Source organism: Nipponia nippon, unplaced genomic scaffold (assembly GCF_047370975.1).
Source record: "Nipponia nippon isolate SJK-2023a ecotype South Korea unplaced genomic scaffold, ASM4737097v1 scaffold_6, whole genome shotgun sequence".
Classification (NCBI taxonomy): domain Eukaryota; kingdom Metazoa; phylum Chordata; class Aves; order Pelecaniformes; family Threskiornithidae; genus Nipponia; species Nipponia nippon.
Window position 1 is genome coordinate 82102333 of NW_028262380.1, and position 22586 is coordinate 82124918.

Below are 22586 nucleotides of genomic sequence, written 5' to 3' on the forward strand. Positions count from 1 at the left end.
AGATAGCATTTAACGACTCTAAGGAGATCAGTACTTGTAAAGCGATTTATATTTGAGGCAATGTTGTTTTGATGGAATACGGTTTGGAAAACGCTGCTCATTTCTGGTTTGCCCTTTCCATCCCAAGTCGTTGAACAGATTATTAGTAGTACCTGGCTGATTTGTGCTATTCCCCCTTCCTTGTTTTTTTTTAAGTCCTGAACGCTTCTTAAGGCCAACGGTGCTTCTGGGTGCTCAGTGCTTTTGCAGATGAGGCCGCTTTTTTGTGCTTGGCGGGGGATTTAAAAGGTAGAGGTAGAGTTTGATTCCATGTTGAGTTGGCCAAGGTCGATTCCCTCAACGCAGAGGGAGCAGCGTTGTTTAGAAGTTGTTGTACTGTTTTCCTCTGGCTGCTCTTGAGGGTTAGTTAGCAGAGAGGGTCCTGAAAAAAAAAAAAATCTTTCATGGAGTTCAGTATGTAATAACTCCGGTCAAGATGTGTCTGATAAAGGTGACTTCAGTTCTGAACAAGAATGGCCGTGCAAGAAATGTATGGGTTTTCTCTCATGCATTTTGAACCCAAGCCTCCAGTCGGTTTGCTTTAATCGCTCCTGGTGCCTCCGCTTAGCCTGCTTGGGTATGTCTGTGCAGCGTCCCCAGTCACTGGGGTGCGGACTCCGCAGTGAAACGTTCTGGGCTGCTGCGGGACACGTGGTTAAGAATAGCTCCATCTTACTAAAAGCCAAAGATGTTGGAGTTGGAGCGCTTTGTGAGAAGAAACCTTGGGAATGCTTTGCATGGAAAAGACAGCACATAAATTTTTCGAGTTGGATGTGTTTTTTTGCGAATGCTTCTAGTATACAGAGTTGGCTTTTGGTTATTTTAGTTTCTGATCTCAACTTCCAGACCATGATGCCAAGCAGATCATTAAAACCAGCATGGGGTTTCCAGTCTCTCTTCATTACTAAAAGTTGTTCTGAAAACCTGGCAAAGCGCTCGCGTTTGGGCAGCAGATGCGATAACTGGAGCAGAGATTAGCTATATGTGGAGTTTACTAATGGAACGGAATAAATTAGGTTGGAAGGCTCCTACGGAGGTCATCTGGTCCAAACCTCTGCTCAAAGCAGGGCCGACTTGGTAATTAAGTTATTAATGGTGGTTTCTACGTTATGATACCATGTCCAAAGCACTCTTCTGTTAGATAGAAGTGCAGGTGGAATAGAGCCCCAAGGAGGCACGCTGATTTATTTTTTTCTTTTTCTCTCAAATCATTCTGCTCTCTTCGGATGCATCAGGGCTGACAGCGCTCAGAGCAGAGAGTACTTAGACGTCCTGGGGCTCCCTTTTAGCACGTGGTGCAAAATTATTTGTGCCACAATATGATACTGAGATGTGGCCTGGGTGTGCTCTGATCACGGCACTGGGAAACGTCGGTGTTTGGTTTTGGTCATCCAGGGATGGCCCAGGGAAGCATCCCTCTGGATCCTCCTTGCGTTCCTTGTGCCACCCAGTTTGTCTGAAGGGTGTTTGAAAATGTCAGTTTTCCCTGCTACGTTCTTCACGCCAAGCACAAGGAATTGCAGCTTCTCTCTTCTCCTGCGGTTTCATCTTCACCTCACGTGCACGTGCTGTAAGCACCGAAGGCGGTAAATGAGTCCTGTCGCATCCTCCTCCTCATAGGCAGAACAAAGGAGACGACGTGATCCCATAAGATATACCATGCGCTCAGGGCTTGCCTGCTCTGGGGCTAACCATGGCGTTGACCATGAGGAAGGTCAATGCTTAGGCAGAAATGACCCCCGTGCATTTGGCTCATGAGAAGCAGCCATTCTGTTCAGTCCAAACCATCCTCAGACTGACCTCCTACTCGTTTTTTCCTCCCAGCTGTCTAATAATTAACAAGCTACTTAATGCACGACAAAAGACCAATTAACCCTAAAGCATTTCATGAACTACATGTAAATTAGTTGTAAAATGTTGCAGTAAACATTAAACGTTAGGCAATTACATAAACCAGTAATTGCTAAAGTTGCATTTAGGAGCTTAAAAGAAAGAAAAAAAAAATCTGCTTAAGTAGCACTTTGGTTCCGAGAACTCTGCTAATGGTTTTGTTTTTAACTGCAGCCACCCCGGTCTGTGTAAGCCCAAACAGGCTCTGGCAGCTCATGTTCGCTGGTTTTTTAGCAGTGGAAGAAAAATAAAGGCACGCTAACCTTGTGCGCTTTTTGAAACCGCGCCGTGGTTGAACGGTGGTAGGAAACCTCCAAAGGACGGTACCTGGAGTCTAGAAAGAAATGGAAATCAGATAAAATAATATGTTTCTTTCTGCTGTGGTAGGTGGTGTCCCGTGGTCAAGCGTGTTAAATGAGTTGGGTGCCAATTCCTGGTGATTTCATGGATTGATTATTGTTTTCTTTGGTTTCAGGCTGTACCGAATGTTGCAGACCTCGCTACAAGCTCGGGGCTGGGCAGGGTCTGGGGAGGTGTGAGCCCAAGGGGCCTTGGCCACTTATTGCCGAGTTCAGCTCTGTCTTGTCCTCCTCCTTCTGCAGACACCTTCGTGTCCGAGCCGCCTCACATGTTAGCCGTTGAAAACGGTTAAGTGTCTTTCCACCCGCCTGCGTGGTGAAGTTTCACACGAAGAAGCTGGTTTGCTTTTCTGCAAAATCTTTAATCCTCTTAATTGGCTGTCGCACTCCAAGGTGGTCCAGTTCCCCCACCGGTTCTCGGCTCCTGCTGCTAATGTTCCTAAAGAATTCATTTGCCTTGTATGCCTTGTGCACTTATTCTCCAGTTTTTGGTTGAATCTTCCTTATGTTTCATGTTTGCTAGTTTTGCTTTGACCTAGGCTTGTGGTGGACTGAGATGTTCTTAAATGGTGCAGCGAAGCGGGGCTTTGCCTCCTTATTCTGTGTATTTGTGCTCCCTTACTGCTTTTGAGCCTCTGTTGTTTCAGTAAAAGTATACCTCTGGGTGGCTCGCTCTGCATTCCGTAAGGAGTCTTCAAATGCGTCTCTAGATACCAAATTTCTCATTTTTCAGTGAGGAAAAAAAAGTGAGGTTTGTTTGAACTAGCTTTCTTCCTTCCTCAGTTTTGGCAGTGTCCTTTTCCTGAGTGTATTGATCTTAATTACAGTACAGTCACTGAGAGCTGGCCTACGCTTAGTTTTACTGTATAAATACATTGGATGATGGTCTGGGTTGGGTTTTTTTGCACACAATTTTGCTAGTACAGATTCTAGTTGTATTCATTTCCCAAAAGTGGAAATATTTTATACTTATATTTGGTTGATTGAATTACAGAAATTTGCTTAAAGCAGTAAAACTGCCTTCCAGTATAGGTGAGCCCTTAGCAAATCCATTGAAGCTATGGAGTCAGTTCTCCTTCTTGTGCTTCCGAGTCTGATGAGAAGGGCTCTTTGCTCTTCGGCGCAGGAGACGCCAAGGTTAACCACAAAATCGGGCCAGTTGACGTGCAGCCAGGGAAGGGCAGACGTTGCTAGCCTGACATCGCTCTTCATGGACGTTTCGTTGGCCTTCTCTTGATATTTTTCTTTTTCTTTTTTTTTTTTTTTTTTTTTTTTTTACAAACTTCTTTTATCTCAACTTGTTTGCCTTTCTCCAACAGCTGGTTTTGCTGTTGACATTTGCTGAAATGCCTGCTGTGTGATACCTTGCCGGTTTACCTCCCTTCCTCCCGCTAAGGAGAGATCGTCCGCCGTTTGGGAGCTCACATCAAACGGCTCAAAATCCGGACCTACGCGCGCGGCTTGTCAGCAGTTGGTCTAACTACGCGACCTTTCGAGTTCGCTGTGCGAGGGGTACCGAGCAACTGAGTTGTTCTTACACGGAGGGACGGGTTGGCGGCTCTGGGTCTGTCTGGGTTCTGCTCCAGAGTAGCGGGGCACACCTGAAGGTGTAGACCTTTGTGCAGACCTTGTCCGTGAACCAGTGAGCCTGTTTTTTTCCAGCACGATCGTGTTTTGTGGAGGTTTAGTGCTCATGTAGGAGGCGGGGGACGAGCCCGTGAAGCTAAGAGTAAAAAGGAGGCAGAAGCTTGAACTCTACTTGCTGTTGCAAGGGGAAACCGGTGAAGAGCAAGAGCTGCAGAAATGTCACCGGGCTTTTGAGAACAAGTTGAACCAGGCGTTTCTTTCTGGGAAGCCAGTTGGAAGGAGTGTGCTGCTGGCAGCCTGGAGCCACTCCGAGCCTGAAGTTCATGGTGGTTAATTTTTAAAGGCAGGAACGAAAGTGGTTATTGTGTCCGTATCTCAAAAGGGTCTTTCTGCTACTGAAATAGCATTGCAAGAGCCCTTTTCTGAACTGCTTTGACTCAGAGAGAAAAAGAAAATGCCCTCAGAGAAGTGGTTTGTCCACCAAAAGCTTTGCTTTGCCGCACTACTAACAGACGGTGACAATGTCATCAGGATGATCATAACATGTCGAGGGATGCCAAGTGAGGGAAGTGCTGAGGACGGGCTTTTATCAGGATTTAAAATAGAGAATAAACGTGGCCACCCAAAGTGCAGGTCTGAAGAGATGGATCTGCTGGGTGGAACTTGCTGCAGCAGCGAAGTCTGAGGAAAACCAACATCCAAACACGAAACGAACTGGTTTTGTAACCGCGCTCGCAGGCCAAATCCTGCTGCTCCCCAGGTCAATGAAAGCTTTGTCTGAATCCTCACCGTGGCTTTGCAGCTTTTTAGATAAGTGGCTGTTAACCTTTCAGAGCCGCAAGGGCGGTTTGTCACTGAAAGGAGCTTTTCAGAAGGTGATGGAAAAAAAGAAAAGCCGAGCTTTTTCAAAGCATCTCAAAGGAGGTCGGCGCCTTATGCTGCTGATATTCAAGATGAGGTGGGCTCCTAAGCTCCGAATGGATTTAGGCTGCCAGATTCACAGATTAGTGCTTATAGCGTGGAGATGCGCGTTTGCCGGAACAGCCAACGCGTATCCCTCGCCTCCATCGCGGGGAGCAAAGGAGTGCCTTCCCCATCCACCCCCAGCTCTGGTGAGGACCGGTTCTAGTTACATCAGTCACAGCCACCTCTTCGTGTTTATCGGGATCTCCATTTTCCCTCCGTCAACTGCTGCAGAGCCCCTTTGCTGTACTGCATTCCACCCGAGCAGGAGAGCTCTATTCATTGCTGTTCAAAACGATGCCTAGTAACAATCACTGCCTTTGATAATTTTTACGCTCGGCAGTGAAAAGAAGGTCACGTTACGGATGCTGAAGAAGTATTTGTCAGCCTTGAGAATGAGATTCGGGGCACTTCATCCTGCCACTTACACCTGTGCCAATGAAGCTGCTGGGATGGGACCCAGCCATCGATACCCATTTCGTAAATAATGGTCCTGTGTGCAAGGCAATGGAAAAATCAGACCTAATTTATTTAGCTCTTCTTCCTTCCTCTCCCCCAGCGGTGATTTGTGCCTGTGAGCCTCGTGGCCGATGGGAGCCTGTGGCACCTCTCTCCTACGTGGTGGTTGAAGCGGGGGCAGGTGGTGGTGAAGAAATAACAACCTGCAGAACCCTTTCAGCGCGTACATTTTGCTCTCGTACACCAGTTGGTCTCCTGCAACGATTGTAAGGAATAATAACGCGCTTCTCTCTCCGTGCCTGAAGTGGACGAGGTATTTGGCAACATTTAAAACGGAGGGGTCGGAATGAAAAGAGTTGAAAGCAAAAAGCGTTGGATGCCAGAGACATTCAGTACTCCTTGAAATACTGCTTGGCAACGGAGACGGGCTCCGTTTCAGCCGGAGACACGGGCTGAAAAGCGCACGGACAAAGGGCTCGGCACGCAGCGAAGCTACGGGAATCAAAAATGAAAATCCTCGCACGCTTGTGCTGGGCTTCTCTGCGGGCCGGGTCTCTTCTGTCGAGCCCTCGCTGAAGACGACTTGTACAAGTGCTGAAATGGTCAGAGCTGATGTGGAGATTGATTGAACGGGACAAACAGACAAATGATGAAACCGTGCTTGTGAGAAGAGCTTAATAGGCCTAAATTGCCTATTGGAGCCGGAGGGCTGGTTTTAAAGCGCAGAGAGGGAAGGGAGGTTTCTTCTTGTCAGTGCGTGGAAGCTTAAATTCGGAAAAAGAGCCCAGAGTTGTTATAGCTGTGTCCTTAAAAATGTCACTGTACTCTCACCATTACCTAAAAAAGGCGGCCCAGGTAAATGATCAGCGGCAAACTGAATGAGTAGTTTGGCAGGAGGGCTTGGAGCTGATGCAAGGAAATGACAATACTTATTCAGGGATTGCCTCGCATCAAAACAGCTTTAAAATTGTCTTTGAGGGAGCCGCGTTACAGTGTTGGAAGAGAAAACGGTCTCTTTTTTTGCTCACCAGAGGAAGGGGAATTTGCTCTTGTGCTGGCTTGTGCTGAGCGGTTGCTTTGTGCCCACGTTGTGCTGTGGATGCCGGTGGACGTACGGCGGGGGGGTTGTCCACGGTCACTAATGTGATGAAGGTGTGTAAGGTACTAGAACAGGACCCCAGCAGGATTTCAGAGAGGTAAACAGCACGCACCTCTGCAAGAGGCCGTGAAAGCCATACTGCTTTAAGAAGGAAAACAGAGAAAAGCCAAAGAAAAAAACGCTGAGAATTAGGGAGCACTTTTTGCACTCGGTTATATAGGGCAGCCGCTGTGCTGCTGAACGGTTTCGCTAGAGACTTGACTGTTATTCAGGTCCAAGGGAGGCGTGATGCCAGACAGCATCCCGTATCTGCCTGACAGGGGGAACCGGTACAAAGCTCAGAAAAAAGCCAGGCTTTCTCTAGAAGCTGCTTTTTCTTTATTAAAGTCTTCTTGGCAAGTGCTCAGAAGAGCTCCTTAAAAATGTGCTGCTGTAGCGGTTTCGCACAAGTTGAAGTAAGATGGCTGACCTCCAGGACTAGTCAAAAAATACCGTCGTTATCCATATTTTGTAATGAATTGCTTTAGGTAGTTTGTATCATGCCAGGGCGGTATGGTTTGCTACAGGGCACAGGCTACCGTACAGAAGCATGGGCTAGTGGTTTAGTAAAAATAAGTGTCAGAGGCATCACTGCCTTTGGTGTCATTAAAAACGGCACTCGGCGAATCTAGAAAATTTAAAAAAAAGTGATAGAGAAAGAGAAAATTCCTGTTTTTCTAGCAGTTTGGAAGCTAGTCACTGCTGATTTGCATCTAGCTGCAGCATACCCACGGAGAATTGCGTGGTCCACGTACACCCCATTCCGCACCCTTGAAATCAGCGGAGCCTTGCACTGATTTGAGCAGGCAGAGACTCGCGTTGTTACTATATTAAATATTCGGTCTGGCTCAACTTGCTAATTGTGTATCTGTGGGAGGCTATCAATAATGCATTTCATCTGGAATATGCAGCTGCCTCTGCTCCTGACGTGTTATATAGATATTATTGTTATTGTCTGCAGCCGAAAAAAAACCGAGCAATTTTGGAAGACGGTTATTGGCAGTCTCTCTCGAGTGGAACAGGGTTGGGAAAAGTTCAAAATTAGACTTGAGGTATAGCATGCAACCGTCTCTCTATCGTAACTGCGTGGCTGGAATTAGCAGTCTTTCTTCTTTTATAGGCACCGCCTTTTACGCTAAGGCCGACTGGCTTTTTCATTAGATGATGCTGGTTTTGTTTAAAAAGTGGCCGGACCGATTCTCCCCATCGCACACCTTGTCCACGTCAGCTGTCTGCTCTAGATGAGTTCATTTGAGACGTTTTTGGAAGAAGGGTCTTTTTTCTGTCCCTGTGTCTCTCCAAGGAATGTTTCAAGAAAATATCTGTAGACAAAACTCTTGTACGTGACCTCAACAGGGCCGAAGTCAAAGGGAGCTGAGAACGCTCCGCGAATCGTTACGTAAAAGCTGCCGTTCTTCTGGCACTTGAGAGAATGTGTTATTAGTAAGCATTTGTCTAATAATGGAGATTTTTTGCAGATCAAAGACTTAATATATGCCACATGCTGCAGAGGAGCTTACGGTAGAACGTGTACAATCATGCAGTACAATAGTCCAGCAAAAAATGGATTATTCCAGAGGCAGTCAACGGTATTCATTATGTGCTGAAAAGGGTCACGATCGAGGGATGGGGGATGTTTGCTTCAGGATGGATCAAGCAGCTTGAATAGCATTCTCTGCTTTTCTACCCCGTAGCCGTGAAAGAAACGGCCCGGGATGGGATCTGGGTAGCGTGGTGAGTGTTCCCTGCAGGCTGCCAAGTTCGGCCTGTGGACAAGTCTAACCTGCCTTCCAGCCAGCCAGCACCGAGCGCAGGGTCAAAAAGTAATCGTTTATAAGAAGAGAAAGAAAATAAGGAAAAAAGAAGTTCTCACGCTTGCTTAGGGCGATTAGCCGGGGCGTTGATCATCCAGCGGTGGGTTGCGCGAGACCCTGGGAAAGGCCCCACGTGCGGTGGCTGAGCAGCGTTTTTAGGTGCAAGCGTTTCTGTGAAGCAGATGTCCCCTGCAAATCTTCGGGCAGTTGACTTCTTCCGTGGCGCGCAAGGATGCCTTTGCTTGATAGAGCACTGGGGGAACCAGGCGATCAGTTCTCCCCTGGCTTGTCCTGCAGAAATTGGTATTGCCTAATGTGACCGTTCTCTCTTCCGTAATGGGAATAACGGTTCCTACCCGTAAAGGTGCAAGAGCAGCACGGAGAGTCTATGCTAACGGGAGCGGCGCTCCAGAAACGCTGAACAGAATTGCTAGTAAACCGAGAGCGCGTCCTTTGCCTTACCCTGTGGCCTTGGCTCAGCGCATCAGGTGCCGTAGGTGAACCGGTGAAGACGCCCGAGACGATGATTTTTAGTGACTCCTGGTTTTAGGCGTGACTCCGTTTGAGTTAGTCTTTCAAGGAAGCTGGTAAAACTGTGAGCTGTAAAGCCTTCCCCGCTCGCTTTTAGTTGGTGCTCTTAAGTCTCATCTCACATTCTCGCTGTCAGATCTTGCCTTGATTCGGAAGCTTTCCTCTGTGATTTTTGCCAAACCGAGTAACCCAACTAGCTCTTGCCTGTATTAATCAAGCCAGGTAGATGCAGAGCAAGAATCTCGCTGTGAAACCAAGATCGCGTGAATTCTGGTCTTATCAGCGATGTGTAATCAGCGCTGGTCCCAGTTAGCTGCGTCTGATGACATCCCTGTTGTGGAAGGGGATCAAGGGGAGATAGTCAGTGTCCGCAGTCTGCCCTGCAGCTGGAAGTTGTACGAAGGGAGAGTCAAAATCAAAGTGAGTTGCATTTTTTTTTTTCCCTAGCCTCCCGTCCTCAGGAGCGGTTTTGCGCTGTCCGTAGTCTGCAGAGGTCTGTGCTTGCGTTTCGCTGTCTGCGATCTGCGAGGCACGAAGGCTAGATAGAGGAGGGGTTGTTGCTATCAGGGGGATGAGAATAGTAAAACGGCCTGGTTTGCTGCTCTCGGTGGTGGTGCCGACCGGAGCACGGGGTTTTGTCATCGGTTATCGTTGGTAGAAACTTACCCCCAGATAGTGCCTCGAACTGCCTCTAAAAACGCTCAAACTCTGGGCCTTGTCTGTGCAGGAGCAGTCAGGAAAATGAATGGCAGTTGATCAAAGGTATAAATCATAAGGGCGATGATTAAACTGCGTAAGGTCTTGTATCGACATTAACACACAATTAAAATTGTTGGGGTAATGGTTTAATTTTGGAAGTGAAGTCAGCTAAACTAGAAAGAAAATGACTTTAGATCTGATAAAAGTGTCTGCGCAGGCGTTTCGCTGAACCAGCTCGCTCTGATTTCAGATGGATTTGAACCGAGTTTTGGCTGCGTGAGGGCAACCCCAGAAATTAATGGGAGTATAATCACGCCCTATTTTAATAAGCGTCTTTGGAAAGCACGTTTGACAAATAGCCTTCCTTGATAATGTTACCGCAGGCTTTGAGGAAGGATTTACACCAGGTCTCTTGGGGATATTTGTAGCTGCTGATGTGGTTCAGAGTAACGGAGAACTTGATGTTAGATGGTCTCTTGGCCCTTGAATGGAGGAAGCCGTTGACCCAGCTGCAGGTCCCAAGGGTATTCAGAAGTGTCACTGGTGACAGCAAGCTGAAAAAACGGGAGGAAAACCGCGTTGGTTGACTGGAGAAGAGGCTGTTTTACTTGTACATCAACCCAAATGAGACCCCCTGTCCCCCCATCCCAAGGCAGCGTTGTACACCCGGAGAGCCGGGCTACACCCGCGACAAGCGAGGCGCTTGTAACTTGGCGCTGAAGCAGGAGGTGACTTGAGGATACTTGCCGGTACCGCAAATCCCCCCGGCATTTCCACAGGGAGCACCGCAGGCACCGCGCCCGCTCTCCCGTCGTGCCGGGCAGCGAGGGAGGGCTCCCACCGGAGCCAGCAGTTGCAGGAGCGGGACTGACGTCGGGCTGGGAAGTTCATCTGTGGCTGATGGGGGGTTGTCGTGCTAGAATGTGTCTCTCTCTATTTCTGAGCTCCCTGAGATTCCTCTCTGTTGATGGAGATTGATTTTGCCTTTGGGAACCCGAGGGTATGCATCGCACTCGTAATTGGCCTGGACTGAACTAGGAGAAACTGCTGACGTGTTCGTGCTCTTCTGCAAGGGATGTATTTTATAAGCCGCCTCGCGGACCGCTTACGGCCGAACGCAAGACCAGGGAAGGGAAAAGCGGGGGGGTAAGAGGTGTCACGGGTGGCAATGCCTCTGTTGAAATGTTGCTTTGGAGCATTTTGCCATCTGCAATTAATACCTTAATTCCTCTCCCATTCAGGAGAAAAATATAATCCTAGCCATCTGAATCTGTGGATTAGCATTTTCTCTGCTACGTATGTCTGTTGATCATCATGTTGTTTCTTGAATGAGGGAGCAAGGAAAATAATATTAAAAAGACTTAGCAGCAGCGGCAGCTGATCCTGTCGTTAATGGTGCTGGTTCCAGCAGCTCCTAAACCGGGCGGATTAGGTAGAAAGGAAGGTGATGGTCAAGGCTGGGGCAGGCTGGCGGGGCTGGCGCTCAAAGGTCGGGCAGGGGGAGGTCTGCAGAGTTCACCCCCCGGGTTAATTGCTCTCCGGTTCTTAAGCCTGATACTCAGCTGTCCGCCCCGCGCTGAGCACACAGTGTTCGCTCCGGAGATTAAGATGAAAATATGTTCTCCTTGCTAAAGAGAGCCCATAAACAACCCATAAACGGCCCATTAACCTACGAAATCGCAATAAAGAACATGTGGTAAAGCAAGCCATAGGAGACCTGTGACCCAGCAAATGCCTTAATTGGATTTTGAACCTTATCATCTGTGCTAAATGCAGCTAATGGGAAATGAGCAAAAACAAAAGAAAGAAGGAAAAGAAGGGGCGATGTATGATGCACGTCTGGGTTTGGTGGGAGCATTTCTGTAATTCCTCTCACGATCCAGTTCAGCGAGCAAAATGATGTAGGTGGTTGTGGAATTACCGCGTTACGGCATCGAGTATCAGGGTAACGCTTCCACCTAATAAAACCACTTCAGACCGACGGGAAAGAGGTAATTTTCCCGTCGGCTGCAAGCGATGCCTTCAGCAGCCCTAGAAGCTCTGCAGGCGCTTCTCTTACCCCGCCTGCTTGCTCTGCTCCACGTTGCCTTTTGAAGCGATAGGACGTACGTTTATTTTATTGCTTTTCTAGCTGCGATATTTAAATTCTGTTCAGAATATAAAAGTATATTGAGAGTCGTCAGTGCAGATTGAGAGGGAAGATGCTGGAACATGCACGTTACGGGTACTCTGCCAGCAGGGCTTGCTCTTTGTCTGGAGGACGGCAGCAGTGTTCGGATACCGTCCGCCACGAGCCGTAGTCGTCCAGCGTAAATTCCCCAGGCCCTTTCCACCGCTGTGAAACCACCGAACGGCTGGAGAGTGGCAACCGCTTGACGGTGGTGGTCTTCACCTGAATTCAAACCAGTTAAGGGCAGATGAGAAAGTAGATCGTGGAAGTCTGCGGGCTCATGCAATAAGCTGTTTTGTGTTCTTTTGCCCAAGCATCATCTTTTAATTCTCCGTATCTAAAAGCCTTAGCTGAATCTTTGGCCTCTATTTGAATAGGTATTTTTTGCTCTTTATGCCTAGTGAGAAACCTCTGCCCCGAAGCACGTGCGAGACAGATCGGCCTCCTGATGCTGGGGTGCACTGGTTTCAGCACAGGCTGCTGGGCTGACGGTAGCAAGATGAGCTCAAGTGTTACACCTAATTGCGTTTTTAGAATAGGATAACCTCAACTATTTATACTAATGTTTGTTTTAAATGTGTTTTGGATGCAGATTTGTAGTCCAAATTGCTTTTATAACTGCAAGGACAATTTTCATGCGTAAGGTTACGTGTTTGCAGATGTATTTTGGAACTGCTCTGCAAAGCGCGTCTGTTACATCCGAGTCACATCATCAAATGCTCATTATACCCCTCACGGATTCTGAGAAATATAGGTGAGAAAAAAGGTAAATTCTGCAGGAACTAGTGGTTATATGAGAGTGCTAATTACCAAGAGGGTTAATGTGTATTTTTCTATAACCAACTGTCTGTAAATTCAGCTCAGCAATATTTTTCTTTCCTGTTAGGAGCATATCCAAGAAAAGCTCTTGGTTTTGTGGGAAGTGATGGGTTTTCTCGAAGGAAGAACTGATGGGAAACGCGAAAGCCTTTGTGTAGGCAGCCGGGGAATTTTACCATGCGATGGGCAACGCGTGGCTTAGGCGATGCAGCGGCAGAGGCGCAGACCAGTTGGCCTGCGTTGGAGGGCCGCTGTCGCGCGTGTTCGGAGACGGTCGTGGTTAAGGCAACCGTGATAGTGAAACGGTACCCTTGGAACGATGAGCTTGGGAAAGGAGCGGTGATAGGCGGTCACCGGGATGGGTACGCAGTTAATTATTCGTGTTGGGGATTGGCAAGGGCTGTGCTACACAGCGCTACAGGGAGGAGCGGTAGGGGCCGCGTCTCGGGGAGGTGAAAGTGCTGGGGGACAGCAGATGGGGGTTTCTGGAAGCAGGTACAGACCAGCACTGGTTCGTGGTGCCTCGGTGGGCTGCGGCTCTGCAGACACGGGGGTAGTGTTGGAAAACACAGATTGCTACACCTCGCCGGCAGGTAGAGAGGCTGAACTCCTCTGCTCCGTACCAAGGGATGGTCAGGGCTTTTGGAGGGCTTCGTGACAGGAGGAAGGAGGAGTGTGTAGATGTCCCCACTCTCCTTTAAGCGAGCGAAGGACATCACTTTCCAGCCCGTTTAGCAGGACGTGCAGTACTCTGAAGACCTCTTCACAGGTTGCCTTCTCTGCTGCTGGGTTGGGATGCTAAAGAAGGGACCCGTGGCTCCTCTAGAAACACGCAAAGCCAAAAAACTGGTCGGTGCTAGGGTGCCCAGCAGCCTGTACTCTCGATACCATCCTGGCCCGAGTGCTGCAGGGGTTTCCAGATGCGTGGCTCTGCGTGGTGTTATCCCTCCTCCCTGAGCTGCAGAGCCGGCGCGGGGCAACGTGCGTGGATGCCCGGGACATTTGCAGGGGCATTTATGACTGCAAATATACTTTGAATAGAAAAGAAATCTGGTTTATATTAGGAAAGCATCATCGCCCTAACTGATGAAGAAGTGAATTTGCATCAACCTTTGCTGAGTAATTTAAGAAGAAAGCGATGAAAGTTTCTTTTAAAAAAAAAAGGGGGGGGGGGGCGGGGAGGAAAGGGCATGTTTCTTACTGGTTTCTTTTTTCACATTTCAAGTTGAGACTTTGTTTACCCTGGAAAAATCAATGGTGATTGGACACCTGGTGTAATTAATTATTTTGCAACAGACAGCCAGCTGATCTTTTGAAAAGAAAGGAGTTTTTAGCAGAACCGTTCAAAGTTCATAGTCTGCGGTTTAACTCTAATGCTAATAAACATTCAGCAGAAAGGAAATCTGTCTTAAAATTTCCCATGATCACACCTTCATTTTAAGGTGATACGGTCAGAAAAAAACCTGCAGACCCCAAGAAGTCCTCCAGCAAGGTGACTCTGGTGGCGTGAGCTCCCGTGGCCTTTGGGAGATGCCCTTAGGTCTCGCGATGTGGACGGTGACGTTCTTGGTTTTTAATTTGGAATCTCTCCTGTTCCTTAACCGGGAAGGGGGTTCTGCTAATTTTTCTTGCGCTAATAATGCAAATGAACTTCACTTGCGCTACCAAAAGAGCGTGCGTTGGACATAGTTTCTTTTGCCTAAATGGGCAGTCTTTTCCTAGTGGGAACGGTTGTTTTTTTTCAGTGCATTGGTGCCTGACTAAATGCGTTGGGCCGCATTCTTCATGTATAGATGAGACAACCTTTCTGTTAACTATTCCTGTGTTTTCCAGCAGCAGGTCCGGGGAGGTTACAGCCTGCCTTGCAGGCCAATGGGAGCCCCCGCCGCCTTGCCAGGGAGGGGAAAGCCAGCTATGGGATGCTGTCACGGCAAGCCCCAAAACAGCTTGGCTGAAACTGGTTTTACGTCATATAAAAAAGGGGGCGAAGGATCTCTCTCAGCTGATCAGAGTACGAAAGGTCCTTGGGCACGCACCATAGAGCATATTGGTTTTGAGCTTGATAGCGCTTTTTTTACAAGGGCTGCAAATTGCCGTAACATAGTTAAGGACTGTAGGAAGAAGCAAGTTTTCTTGAACTTTACTCCCAGCTTGAACTTTTCAGAAGTTAAGTGAGAGGCAAGGAAGGGGAGAGAGGGAGATAGACGTACCCTCGCTCACGCCCCTCCGTCCGCAGCGGCGAGGATGTCAAATGGAAAAGGCAGCCTGGAGAAACGGCTGAATGGCTTTGGGGAGAAGGGGAAGGAGAAGAGCCGCACGTCCCTGGTCATCTCGCAGGCCGTTAACCGCAGTATTTTCACCTCTGCAGTCTCCCCCGCTGCCGAACGCATCCGCTTCATCCTCGGAGAGGAAGATGACAGCCCGGCACCCCCGCAGCTCTTCACGGAGCTGGATGAACTCCTGGCCGTCGACGGGCAAGAGATGGAGTGGAAGGAGACTGCAAGGTGGGTCGGTTTTCCTTTTCCCCAAATGGGACGGGCAGCTGCCCAGGACCCCCGTGGGAAATGCCTTTGTAACATTCAATTGGGGTAATACCCATGCTACGGGATCGCTTGGGGAATCCCCAAAAAGGAGCCTGTGTAGTTCAAATTACCTTCCTTTAATAAATGAGAGAATGCGAGTTGTTGTTTAAATACTCCTTTAAAACAAAAACTAGAAAAAAAACAGCGTCAGATTTATTTGAATAGTTTGCCTATGGAGAGCCAGCAGACGTGTGGGCTTACCAGTGCTTTGCAGAGAATGGCAACGTCTTGGCCAGAGTTGTCAGAAATGGGTGCCTGAATAAAGCTGCCGCAGGTGTGTCAAAGCAACTTCGCTTTTATTGCCCGAAAGTAGATCTGAGCCTGACCCCACCGCGCACCACCAGCTGGGAAATTTTGACTGTGTCCCTCTCCTGGCGAGTTATCGATGAAATTCATTTTAAATAGGCAAAAAAACTTAAAGGTTTTTTCTTTTGAGGAAATTATTCAAGGTGTGTGTTAAATGCTGGACTGGGTTGCCCGCTTTGAGTTTCTTAGTTAGGTACTCTGCCCGTTTCTTTGATGCTGCTGTTGGTTTGGTCAAAAAAACATGCCAAAACCATGCTCAAAAAACCACGCCAAAAAACTGGCATGTCTTTTTGATCCGGTTGATGCAAGTTACGTATAGTTTATTTCTGAATGCCATCGAAAGAGCCGTTGTATTGGATTCGTGACCGAAAGGCTGCTGTTTAGCCTCTAGCCTTATAAAGTTTTCATTTTTTTACACAGCAAAAATGTTTTTCTTGGGTTTGCTTTAAAAGGTAACCCCCTAATTGCAGTCTGGTTGCTGTGAAGGCCTGAAACGTCCCGCTAGAAAGAGGTGCTCACCCAGCCGGAGAGCAGTCTGGGGCTTTGCCTCCCCTGTTCCCAATCCCCCTCGCTTAACTTGGGGCTTTTCCTTTTGCTTTATTGTGGCTGGGCTAAGCTCTTTCTCCACCTTCCAGTCTTAAGGGCACCTACTGTGTCCGTAGTTAGCCCATGTTGTTTGGCTACCTTAATCTCCTTCACCTGCGATTTAATGAACCGCTCCACCACCTACCCCTTCACCCCCTTATCTTTCGTTAGTTTTACTTCTCGCTCACTTGGAGAACCTATTTAAAGACTTTTCACCTTTTACTCTTTAACTTCTTGCTTGTTGGTCATCCTTTTCTCCCTTTATTTGTTTTCTTCCCTCTTATCATTAGTTCAGTACTTGCATTTTGTCGTCTGTACGGCCCACCTCTGCCTTTTGCAGCCAATGATGCTTTCCTCTCTCCAGGCACAGGTCTTTGGGAAAGGGTTTTAATGACAACCCGTTAAAGCTTTTTCACGATTCAGACCTTAGCGTGGCATTTCTTATCGAGCGGCCTCTTCGGTCTCTCCTTATCGTATGACTATTGGGAGGCTCCGTTTTCCTTAAGTCCGCAAATGTCAGCGTCAGCAGCAGGATGCCCTGGGTCCAGACCACCAAGCGCTTCTGTTTCTTGAGGGACATTTGTCAAGAGCCCTCTGCTCGGACGTTCGAAGGACCTTACGGTGGGCTATGCCTGCACTTTTCATACTGTCAGGGGGCCGTAGAGAAAAAGGGAGGTTTTCTTCTTCTCTGGCAAATGATTTCTGGTTTTACGTGTTTTCCCGCGTCTTTCGTAGAAGTGCTAGATGGAGCTCTATATACGATTCTCTCTCTTTAAAGATACATGTATACATTACATGCTTTAAGGACCCTGTTGAGGCACTGTGTAGCTCCTAAACTTGGCCCACCCTCCTGACTTGCATGCTATTTTGTTGATAGGGATCTTGCATGGCGTGTGGTTGTTCAGGATTTCTCAGCATCTCCCCGAAAGGACTGAATCTTGCACAACAAAACCCGCTGTAGGCCGCGGAGCGGCTCCTGCTGCAGGACGCACCAGCTAGAGCTGGCTAGCTCCGTGCTTCAGCGGGCAGAGGAGCTGTTCTGGGCAACAGAAAAATAACCGGTACGTGGAACGGAGAAGTCCTAGCAAAAACCTTAAAGCTGCCGATTATAAGATGTTTCCAGAAGGGGACCTTTGGTTGCCCATCCTGGTTCTTGATTCACGCTGAGCTGTCTGTGTTGCAACCCCAGTATAAAGAGGCTGTAGTTGTCTCCCTGCCCACGGTGACATTTCTGACAGCGGTAAGATGAGCCCGTGACCGGGGCTCGAGGATGTCATATTCCTTTGCACGGTCCTGTTGCCTGGTGGCACATCGTGGTCTTGGGCCATGGTTGACAATAAAGGGCCGTTTTGGAAGAAGGTCCTTGGCGTACACGGGGTTTCACGGCGAAGCCCTGTAAATGCATTCAAAAGAGAGCAGTAAAAGGGAAGGTTTATTGCTGTTAAAAGGTAACCTGAAGATTTGGGTCACTGGGTGCTCCTTGTTCCTTCTGTCGGCGCTCGTAATCGCTTTACCTGCTGCGGATGGACAAGTTCTTGCACTGACATGTGCACGTCTGTGTTTCAGCAGTAGTTACAGGCTACAGAGCAAACTAGGAAAAGGAAAAGGCCTGAAGCAGCTGGGGACCACCAGTCTATTTTGAGGCTCAGCACAGTACATTTGGGGACCAAGATGCGTCCACCATAGTGTGGGGATGGTCATTCTGCAAGGCAGGGAGATGGTAGAAAGATGATGAGATTACAGAGAGAAGGATTGAAAGGACTGTGGGACGGTGGAGAGGTTTTTTCAATCTTCTGTTATGGTCTTTTTTTATTATATAAGCTCTGTCAGGCAGTACCTTCAGCTCCTTCACCCTTTTACACATTATAATATCCACACACCTTTCGCGCAGTCCTTTTTGAAGCTCTAAAAATAAAACACCGATGGCTCCCGCATCTCGGTTAGCAGAGATACTAGCTGTCTTCACGGTACGCGTACACCGACTACGCTGTCGGCTCCCAGACGCGCGTTCGAAGTGCAGGGCGGTCTTCGGGAGGCAACCGAGTGCGCCGCTGGCAGATTTTTCTCGCAAGTCTCAGCCCTTTGGAGCCAACGATGCTGACAGGTACCCGAACTCAGAAGTCCCCGGTGCCAGGAGAGCCTTGCTGGAGCTGTCAGCGTAGTTTCCAGGGCCCAAGAGGCATAACAGAACCTGGGTGTTTTATGTCCTAACTTGCTGCTGCTTTCATGTGGTCACGGGATGTTTATGAGCTATTGCAAGTGAAGTACAGCCGGCAGGCAGGAAGGATATGTAGATGTCCAGAACAGAGAGGGATGGAGATGAGGAGGGTAATTTGATTGTTTGTTTTCTCAAATAACAGCGGAGATAATCCTTTGCCCTGACCGAGCACGTTGCTGCCAGGCTGCAGGCAGCGTTGTTTTTAACACCCGGGGAGCTCTGCTGAGAGCTGTGCAATGCCGTACTCGCGCGATAGGAAGCATTAACCCCGCGGCTGTCTCTTTGGCCCTCTCCGCTGCCCTCCGCCCTGAAAGTCCGGCACTTTTTTCCTATGCTCGGCAGCTGCCCATGCAACTTTCTAGTTGTGGGCGAGCTGTTCTGCAGAAGCAGATTTTTAGAAAAACAAAACAAAACCAAACGTAAAGAGCATTGGCTCTTTAGTTTAGCATTGCCTAAACGTATGGAAAGCCACGTACGTGGACGGCTTCGCTTAACGAAGTACTCACGTTGGTTTGCACCAGGGCTGCAGAGGGGGCTTAAGAACGGAGCGTCCAACGCTGCGTCGGGGTGTTGGGAGGCACCTCGCTGCCGGCGCCTTCCCGTGGGAGCGGGTGGGCGCGCACGCTCCCGAGGACAAGAGTTATTCCAGGGACTGCGCTGAATGGAGCAGGGGGCAGCTCAGACAGGTTTGCAGGTTGAAATTTGTTATGTTGTGTTTGTATTGTGGATTATAGTGAGGAAAGGAAACAGAACGCAAATATTGATAGTTGTGAATAACCCACTTTCACTGAGCAGACAAACGCGTTGTCCTTGCAGCCTCGATGCTGTTGCAGGGTAGTCGGCACCTCGGGCACAGGTAATACATCGCCTGTGAAGGTCGCAGGTCTGCAGCTGCCCGAGTCCCTTCGGCGTCCTAGGAAATACCTCCATTTTGTGAACGAAGTGGAACCTTAGTAAGTTGAGATCAAATTCAGTCTTTTAGCTTGAGTTAAAAAGCAGCTTTAAAAAAAAAAAAGTCTCGACAAGAGATTATTGCGATTGAAAAGCACAATTGATTAATCCTCAAGTAATACATTTTTCAGGATTAAATCTAATTTCACTTGGTGTTAATACTATTCTTTTGAACCAATTTATGAGCTTCCTTACCTTTACGTCTGTGTTTTTTGTCTTAGTAATCCCCTTATATTAGTCACTGGAATTTTCATTTTCCGCACATATTAAAACAGTATCTAAAGACAGGCTTAAAAAGCACTTCTGCTTTGCAGTGAGGTGATCCTAAACCGCCTTGCTTCTCCTGCCCCCCGAGCTGGTACCAAAGCCCTAGCTGGCTGCTGCAGTGAAGGACCACGGCCTGGGGGTTTCTTCCCCTGGCCTAGCGTAGCTCTCCTCCTCCGGCCCCGCCGCGGGAGCCGCGGGCTCCGGCCCCGGCTGCCCCGAGCCACGGGCACGGCCAGGCCTGCAGGCGGAGGTGGGCTGCTGCTCGCCCGCTGTTAGGACATGGGGCTGGGGGTGTACAGAGTATTTTGCACAGGACGGGGTTTAACCTTTGCTCTAATCTTCAACTAGAGGTGAGCTTGCTGGTTTTTTCAGACCGACTTTGTTAAATCATTAAGCAACGGCTAGAGAGCGGAGGGAAAGAACGAGCCCCTTAATTTGTGTCTTTTCCTTTGGTGGCTCGCTTGCTCTGCTGAGAACATCTTCAGGTTGGGTTGGGATGTGCTCCTCTCCTCCTCCCTCTGCCTCACGCCGGCCTGTGGCCATGGGGCAGTATTATTCAGCGCTGCTGAGTTTTGGCAGTGGCTGAAGTTCTCAGATTTTATTGTCTGGATTTGAATACTCAAATACAAGTCACGTTATTTCCAGAAATGCTGATTTCCACCCCCCGCCATGTTTTCTGTGGCACTGTGGTGCTCAGCCCCTCTCACTTGAGATTATTTAAGTGTAAACGTAGTTACCCGACTTCCTCTCTGTTGGGTCTGGCGACGCGACGGTCGCGTCGTCGTGGTGGGTTTGATGCAGCGTCGGGTTAGGGGCCGGCTGCGCAAACCAGAGGGGGAACAACCGGGTCCCAGCTGAGGCGCCGAAGCTGCCTAGGTACTCTTGGCCTGGAGCAAACATCAGCTCAGGGGGCGTTAGCTTAAGTCTTGGTGAAAGCTATTAAAGATAACATGTTTTACCCCACGTTTGCAATAGTTGACCAGCAGGCAGAGCATTATCGCCGCTCGGCTGACACATACCAATTCCGTAAGCCTCTGCAACTTGATCGTGGATTTGTGGCCTCAGAGGCGTGTGGGAAAACGCGTGTGCTTGAACTTGTCGGTATGCCGCGATGGTTCAGCTGTCTCGCTGCTCTCAGCGATGGGTGTCTGCAAGGAGCCAACAGCTTTCACACAGTCTGGTTGCTCTCTCCTCTCGTAGGTGGATCAAGTTTGAGGAGAAGGTAGAACAAGGCGGAGAGCGATGGAGCAAACCTCACGTGGCCACCTTGTCCCTGCACAGCTTGTTTGAGTTAAGGACGTGTATAGAGAAAGGCTCGATAATGCTGGATATGGAGGCCTCTTCTCTCCCGCAGGTGGTGGGTAAGTAAAGCTGCCTTGGCTCTTCTCCTCAGTTCTTCCCTACGAATTTTTATTAACCCTGATGATGGTTTCACTGATGGTTTTAATGAACAAGCACTGCTTTTTCAATAAAAGAGGAAAATAAAGCAATAATCCTCCAAGGACTAACAGGGAAAAGTAGGAGGTACATGGAGAAGGATAACAGATTGTCGTGGTTTAACCCCAGCAAGCCACTAAGCACCCCCCAACCGCTCCCTCGCTCCCCCCCCGTGGAATGGGGGAGAGAATCGGAAGGGTAAAAGGGAGAAAACTCGTGGGCCGAGATAAAGACAGTTTCATAGGGAAAGCAAAAGCCGCGCGCGCAAGCAAAGCAAAGCAAGGAATTCATTCCCTCCTTCCCATCGACAGGCAGGCCTTCAGCCATCCCCAGGAAAGCAGGGCTCCATCACGCTTAACGGTGACTTGGGAAGACAAACGCCGTCACGCCGAACGTCCCCCCCTTCCTTCTTCTTCCCCCAGCTTATATACTGAGCATGACGTCATACGGTGACGTCAATAGCCCTTTGGCCAGTCTGGGCTAGCCGTCCTGGCTGTGCTCCCTCCCAGCTTCTTGTGCACCCGGCAGAGCACGGGAAGCTGAAAAGGCCTCGACTGGTGCAAACTCTACTCAGCAAGAACCAAACCATCAGTGGGTTATCAACGTTGTTCTCATCCCAAATCCAAAACACAGCCCCATACCGGCCACTAAGAAGAAAATTAACTCTATCCCGGCTGAAACCAGGACACAGATAAATGAAAGTTCTTCTCAATTCGGGAAGAAGTTGACTTCGGCGATAATTAGTGCTTACCTTGAACTGTTTTTTGGTGATTATATGGAACCATTTGGATCCTGAAGTACATAATCCTCAGTTAAATCCTGAGATACCGCTACGTGTGTGTGAAAGGAATAGCATACACTGACTCAATTCGTGTTCGCTACCAGAAGTGTGCCACGTCTCTCCGGACAGCGATACCGGGCAAGTCCTGCTTTATGCAGCCCGTTGGTGGTCAGACCACAGGCGGCTTTCGGATGAGGTCCCGGGGTGGGGTGAAGGCAGGTGAGGCCCTGTTTAGGATGGGTGCTCCCCTCCAGCAACGGAGAGCGAGGAGCAGCCACAGCACCAGCGGACGCCTTGCTCTGCTGAACGGGATGGCAATTTTTCTGCAATCAAAATAGCCGTGGCCTGGGATGACACTTAGCGACATTGCTGAGAGCTAGATCATGTTCCCGACGCCGTGTAAGAAGACAGGAAAATAAATTTTAAAAGTGAGCCATCCAGTGGAGGTACATTTAACCAAAACACTAGAAGCCATCGTGTGAAGAAGTGTAGAAGAGCAAAATGAAATAAAACCCCCACAAAACTCAGTGCTTTGAATTGCAGTCTCAGGAAGCAGGCTCAAAATTGTCCTGGCATGAAATTGCGAAATACCAGATGTTGCACTGGTTTGTAAGACTTGGGATTACAAAAGCTGCCTCTGGTATTACCTGCAGAGTTTGGAGCTTGGTTTTCTAGGTGCTTATGGTGGCATTTATCTTCCTTTATTTTTGTGTCTGTATATCCAAAAGCACAGCTTTGCAAAGTTTAAAAAAAAACCAGAAACCTCTCAATTTCTATGCTGAATGTGCTTCAGAAGATAGCTGCTGATGTCAGTGGTCCAAAACTTTAACGCTCAAACATGAAATTTCTTCTTGAAGTCACTTTGAGATGTCACTTGCAATATCCCTCTTCAACACCCAAATTAAATCTAATTCCTGGGCGATTAAATTACAGATCAGTGGCTGCTGTTGCTGTAGGACTGTCCTGAGCGGGGGATTTTTGCCGGTCCGGA

General features: G+C 48.6%; 1 protein-coding gene across 5 annotated transcripts in view; it reads left to right on the forward strand.

Moving 5' to 3' along the window:
• SLC4A4 (solute carrier family 4 member 4) overlaps nucleotides 1-22586 on the forward strand; it is a 183554-nt gene that overhangs the window by 75866 nt on the left and 85102 nt on the right. For 3 of the 5 annotated variants that reach the window (XM_087737167.1, XM_087737168.1, XM_009463608.2), the window contains 2 exons: nucleotides 14837-14972; nucleotides 20578-20738. In XM_087737167.1, the coding sequence (XP_087593293.1) occupies nucleotides 14837-14972; nucleotides 20578-20738 (297 nt within the window). Of the gene's footprint in view, nucleotides 1-14411; nucleotides 14973-20577; nucleotides 20739-22586 lie in introns of those variants that run through there. The other 2 variants (XM_087737169.1, XM_087737170.1) reach the window with 1 other exon arrangement.